Source organism: Trifolium pratense, linkage group LG7 (assembly GCF_020283565.1).
Source record: "Trifolium pratense cultivar HEN17-A07 linkage group LG7, ARS_RC_1.1, whole genome shotgun sequence".
Lineage (NCBI taxonomy): Eukaryota > Viridiplantae > Streptophyta > Magnoliopsida > Fabales > Fabaceae > Trifolium > Trifolium pratense.
This window is the reverse complement of record NC_060065.1, coordinates 46,686,990-46,693,850: the sequence shown is the minus strand read 5'-3', so window position 1 is coordinate 46,693,850 and position 6,861 is coordinate 46,686,990. Positions and strand designations below refer to the sequence as shown.

Below are 6,861 nucleotides of genomic sequence, written 5' to 3'. Positions count from 1 at the left end.
TACATCCTCCACAATGGATCTATACAGTTTCCATTATAACTTATTGGTTATCAATATTTTTAGTGTTAACCCTTCTGTTCCTAGGGAAATGAGTCCTAGTAATATGTAGTTCGGCAAGCCTCCCCAAGATATATTTTTTTTTTGAATGGCAAATTGTTAGTTTTTTTTTTTTTTTGAGAAATTGTTAGTTGTTAGTATATTACAATGTTATGTTAGTTTTTCTCCTTATCATGACTTGAACTCTGGACCTCCAACTTCTTAACCTTTAGTTCAACTAGTTTAACCGGTTGAGCTACTCATCCCACCCTACCTGACCATAAAATTGTTTTATCCAGGAAACAAATTCGGATTCTCTCGAACGATCCATACTTTGGTGAAGCTCATTAATTTACATGGCCAATAATTTACACTAACACTATTTTTCTTTAGGTCAAAAAGCAGATCAAAGTTTAATTATGACCCACTACAACCATTTGGTACGGTAATGCTGTCTAAATTGCAGCAGTTAGAGCTTTTACTTTTTGACACAAGTAGTTATAGCTTAGATATGTTTGTTGTGTATGGTAAATGCTACCTACTGACCTTGAAACTATTTTCTCTGAATCTCTATTGGAAATTGGAATACTTACAATTTTGCCTAATAAAGTACAAATATCGTACGTTAGCTATATTTGAATGCAACTCTACCTAATATCAAAGATTGCAATGCAACTTTAGTTTAAGGGTATCCTAACTGGTGCTTCGAGAGGAGAGTTTCATGGGTCCTTTATTCATAGATGGAGCAATTCTCACGACAGCTCAAAAGCGGATCAATACAAACCCACATGATTCATATTCGTTTACATACCAGGCGTGCTTCATCATACTCTAACTACTCCTCTTTTCATAATTGACGTACATTAGCTACATTTGACCGGAACTCTCAGTAATATCAAAGATTGCAGCATAATTGCAACTTTAGTTTAAAACATTGTTCTATAAACTAGGAATCAAGGCTGTTTGGGTGGACTAATTTAGCTTCTTAAAAAAAAAAAAAACTAGGAATCAAGGCTGTTTATTATCATGAGATAAAATGATTTAGTCAATTTTTTTATCATGAGATGTTTTTTACAACATCTGGAGGCTCCTTACTAACAATTTCAACATAGCAGGTCTTATGCTACCAATTTGTACTATTTTCAACTATTTTTTTGGTGGTTGGACCAAAAAAGGAGTTTATAATATTTAAATATCAACAAATCAAAAAAGATTTTTTGAAATTTGAATCATACATGGACACACAAAATTGCATTTAGTGTTGTAACTGGGTTGAATCATTCGATTTCGATCAAACAGCTGAGATCATTTAAATGTATTAAATTGATCATAATTTAATTTGTTTGATTTCAAATTAACAGTTGAGATTAAAAACAACTGCAAATTGCATGAAAGATTACAGCAGATCTAGATCCATGGACCCACCTCTCTCTTGACACAGCTAATTTAACTTTTTAAAGCTATTTACAAAGAACTTAGGCCTCTTAAGAAACGTATTAACCAAAAGAAATATACAAATGTAAAGCTTTATTCAACCTTAGAGGATCATTTGTCAGCCTGGAAAGTCATCATTACTAACTCCTTCATGCATTGACATGTGTTGTACTTATATCATTACTTAGATTGTTAAGGTTAAGGTTATTTTCATTATTGGCTTATATCATTAATTCAAGATTAAAAAAAGTTCACCTTAAAATATGCTTCCACAACCATTTGCTTTTATTCCTATGTATGATAATGCTTTGTGTTTCATTCTTCAATTCCTTAAGGTTATATTTGGGAGTTTGGATTTTAAAGATAAATACATATTTTTTATTTGTAAAATTAAATATATTATAAAATATTTCTTTTTTCTTTGACAGATATTATAAAATATTTCTAAAATCGATTAAAATGGTGTTATACCGCACATTCACTTTCATGAAAATTATTTCGGTTCAGTCTACCTTTTTAATCACCTCGAATAAACAACTAATTAGGATTTTACCGAGCAATACAAAAGATGACCATACTTATCTTATACTATTAAAAAAATTAAAGCTAGACTATTTAATTTGCACCATATCTTAATCTCTCCTACAATGTACCAATTTCATGATAATTTTATTTTTTTGGTGATATGATAGTACATGTGTTGAGCAACCCTAGATCCTAATTTTTTCTTCTTCTTACATTGCCAAGTTGTAAGGCTACTTGCTTTCTGCTATCTACACTGTGTGTGTGACCTGGTCCTCATATGGGGTAATAATTTGTCATAAAGGCAACATGCTTGGTTGCTACCAATTCTCCTACTCTGTCTTGTTTCTTAAGGTTCTTCCACAAACATGCTTTTGTAGGTGAGCCCCTTTTGTCCACTATCCAACCATAACTTCTCCTTCAAGCACCTTTCCATTTTCATGAAAGCACATTCTATGATTACCAACTATGAAGTACATACTCAAATACTCGTCGACACTACTAATGTCAAAAACATAGAACACCCACATGAATTGGTCTGGTGAAGACTTGAGATTTTGCAGTGTACTCTGCTTTCAATTAGGCCCATACTAGTAGACGATGGGTTCATTCATCAAATTTAATGTCTTTTAACCCACTCATTGATCATCATTGCTTCGACAAATTTGTATCCCCCGGATACATGCCCAAGGAGTGTATATAAGATGCGTCGAAACAGAGATTTTTTACATTTATTTGAGTTGTCGGATACATGTTGTAACTTGCACGATCGTTGTACACTGACCGTTGTAGAATACGGAGACACGTGTAATCCGAGCCATGCTTGAGATTTATAAGTTTACCAACACTGCTTAGTCTTTAGGAACCTTAAAAGTATTTTACTCGTGTATTCCAACTGAATTTACTTAAGGAATTGTCAAATAAAATGGCAAAAGGTGTTCTGATTATATGAATTTTAAGTCATTAGTAAAAGTTTTGGTCCTTAGTTATTTATTTCATAAAAAAAGTAATGGTATGGTGAGAAGCCGTAGTAGCTTAACTTGCCACTATACCAAACCAATTTAAGAAAATTGCTATCTAACCAAAGCAGGCCCATCATGATTCTTAGTTAAGTATACTGACATTAAAATAATAGGAAAAGGGTATGGAAGGATGGATTTAATTAAAATTTAGTAATTAGTACTCACTACGTATAATTACACTACTCATAACAAATAATTAAAATTTCAAAGGTGTGTGTAAGCCATACTTAAGTTGGCTTTTGAGTAAAGGAGGCAGGAAATATTTGTTTAGTTAAAAGATAAACCGTTGAGTTTAATATTCATACAATGACACTATAAACTTTTTTTTGTATGACATCCAATCATAACTTATTAAGTCATAATGTAATTTTTTTTTTGAAATATCTGCACAAATATTTTGTACTCTCTTTCACCTTTTATATATAAAATATTTGTTTTCTGTTCATTTTTTTTTTTGTAAATTATGATTTGACATTTGTATGAGAAATGGATTATCTGCCGTTATAAAGGACCGCGAGAGTAATCTCAACTCTTGAAATTTTTTTGAAGGTCTAGATCTCGAAATTTTATTTTCACTTTCAAACCATTTAATTTTTACACCACGTAACTGAAAAGTATCTAATGTTTTCTATAAAGTGACATAAAAAAGGCATTGACGCATAAACATTGATAATAATTTAAGAAATTAAAAATAATTGAATGTGACTGCATGTGTCAATGATACAAATTTTATATGTGTGTAAGACACCAGACACAACTTCCATCTGAAATATTAATGCTAGTTTCCAATTCCAAGTATATAATCTTCATTTTTGTAACAACTATTTATGTGATGTTTTCTATTCTATGATTTACTACTATGATAAAGTAATAAATTTTATTCATACTATTAAAATAAGATACTTGGCTTAAAAGCCAGTTTTGTTTTATAAGCACCTAAGACATAGGAAAGACAGAGTTATCATTTCAAAGAAAAGAGAAAACAGGTAAGAACAGTTAGATAAAGAAAAAAGTGTCTTGTGACTTGAAATTTGTGGAGCAGCAATGGCAACACCAAAAAGATCCTATGATCAACAACAAATTGTGCAACAAGTCAAGAACTCAGGAATGATTAGCAACATGCAAAGTCCAAGAAGAGATGAAAGGGAAGAGGAAATGTCAAGATCAGTTCTAGCAATGTTCAAATCAAAGGAAGAAGAAATTGAGAGGAGAAAATTGGAGGTTAGAGATAAGGTTCATGCTCATCTCGGTCGAGTCGAAAAGGAAACACAGCGATTGGCTGAGATAAGACAAGTAAGTTCAACAACAAATACTGAATTTGAGCAAAGTTAATTTCTTTAGTTTATACATATTTAAAACTTTGAGCAAAGTTTTAAATCACGGTCGAAGTCACGGCCGCACTGTAATTTTTGATATTGTAGAAAAAATTCCGGTTAAAGACTGGCCGTGTTGCTGCAATAGCGACCACCAATGTGGTTGCCTTGACATCGCGGCCATAATTGCAAGCCGTTTTTTTAAAAACTTGAACAAAATTTAAGGATTAGCTACATTTGATCCGTAGTTAAGGAAGATTCTATTCACATGTCCATGGTAGTGTTTATTTATATGAAACTATTCTTTTCCAAAAAAAAATTTGTATGAAACTATTGAAGTTGTTCGAAGTTTGTTTGGAGTCTCATTTCCCTCAGGTTCTCATATTTGGGTTGTTGAGTGTATAAATGTGTTTGGGCATCTGAGTTAGCGTTTGGTGTGAGAGCGGATGTTGAAATTGTCTCCAGTTTGTTTGGAGTCTTACATTGCTCATACTTGTATTCGCGAGCTGTTAAGTCACTTTAGTGTATAAATTTGTTTGGGCAGCTTGCTACCCTCACCTTTGAGCTAACTTTTGGGATAAGATTCAAACTCATTTAACATAAACAAGCTGGTTAGAAACAATTTGAAAAGAGAAAAAAAAATGAAATATGTGGTTTTTATGCAAAATTATTAACATTTGTTATATTTAAGATTTTTTTTCATCTATTAAAAATCATCTTTGTTTGAGAAATTGATTAGGAGATTGAGGGATTCACAGATCCAATGAGGAAGGATGTTGCAATGGTTAGAAAGAAGATAGACATGGTTAACAAAGAGTTGAAGCCATTGGGTCAAACATTCCAGAAAAAGGTGAGATTTTTTAACTGTTTTAATTAATTTTTTAATTTCTATAGTTTCTTTACTAGTAGAAACATAGGATTTGATCAAGGAGACAAAGTGATCCCAATATGTTTTGCTTTTGATACAACCACTCAAGTTATGCTTATAATTTAGTCAATTGACCACCTTAATTATCTGCTTTAATTTTTTGTTCCCATATATTCTGTCATCAAAAGTGGGCTACAATATAAGATTATCTAGTTGTGAAAGGGGATTATTCATAATAATTGTGTTTGATAATTTGCATGTAGAAAATTGCTATTGAGCTATTCAAAATTCCTCATGCATCCTTTTTTTAATAAGCTAAGTTTTTTTTTTTTTTTTTAACTCTCTATTTCCAAGCAAAAGGGCTACGGTAATTTAGAGTTCGATCGTGAGATAAGTAAAGTTTAATCAAGAATCGTTTTTATTAGAGATCGAACTCATATTCTCTCGAACAGTTCGTCTTAGAGGAGTTTATTAACCACCTGAGCTTAATGTCTTGGTTTCAATCAATTTTAGTTTTAAAGTATCATTCTCTCTTCAATTTACTTAGGCTCTGTTTGGTAAAAAATAGCGGATAGCTGATAAGCTAACTTATAGCGGATAACTTATAAGCTAGCTTTTAGCTTATAGCGAATAAGCTAACCGATTGAATTTGTAGTGTTTGGTAAAATTAGCGGTTGAACTAGTTTATAAGTATGAAATATCATAAAAAAGATATGTTTAATTAATATTTAATTTTTTTCAAGTAAGATGATAGGGGTAAAGTTGGAAGAAAAAATAATAAACTATAAGCTCATAAGCTACTTGAAATAACATTTGAATAATAAGCTATAAGCTAGAAAAATAAATTATAAGCTCTTTTTAAAAATTATTACCAAACAGAGCTTTTAGCTTATAAAGCTTATAAGCTATAAGCTATAAACTAGCTTATTGGTCTTCTCAAACAAAGTCTTATTCTCTAAAATACACCAAAATAATAAATGATTAAGTATATGAAATTCCTTAATTTAATTTCTAAAGTATATTAAAATTTATCATGTTAGTTTCTACCATCTTAATAACAAAAACTAAATTATCAGAGTTTATAATTGATAGTTTATTCTTCTTTTTTTTCCCATCATTATGCCCTTAAGTTAAAAACAAGACAAAAAGAAAACACTTAAATTAAAAAAAAAAAAAAAATTGTGAAGCTTTTTTGTGAAACTATATATATTTTTGGCATCACAGGAGAGAGAATACAATGAAGCTCTTGAGGCTTTCAATGAGAAAAACAAAGAAAAGGCTCAACTTGTTACAAAATTAGTGGAGGTTAGTAATTATTCATTGAATTGAATGTTTAATTAAGTACACTCATAATTTCATACTATTTTTCTTCCTATCTAACTATTTTTTTTCTTTCTATTTGCATTATGTGAACTTTGAATTAGCTTGTGACTGAAAGTGAGAGAATAAGGATGAAGAAGCTGGAAGATCTAAGCAAAAATATAGATACACTTCACTAAGATATGCTAGTGAAAGTAACCTTGTGGGTTCAGTGTGCTGTTGACTAGAATCCTTATCATTTAATGTTGTAGAGTTTGTGATTTCAGTGTATTTTAATTTTTCTGACTTAGGGAAAAATTGTCTAATAAAAGTGTGTATTAAACACCTGAATTGCAAATTTTTTTCT

General features: G+C 30.8%; 1 protein-coding gene across 1 annotated transcript; it reads left to right on the top strand.

Annotated features, from left to right (window-relative positions):
• The first annotated feature begins 3,902 nt into the window (after positions 1-3,902).
• LOC123898086 lies at positions 3,903-6,861 on the top strand. The gene is made up of 4 exons (XM_045948950.1): positions 3,903-4,307; positions 5,067-5,177; positions 6,420-6,500; positions 6,620-6,861. Exons 1-4 carry the CDS (start codon positions 4,059-4,061, stop codon positions 6,692-6,694), a joined length of 516 nt encoding a protein of 171 aa, XP_045804906.1. The 5' UTR covers positions 3,903-4,058; the 3' UTR covers positions 6,695-6,861.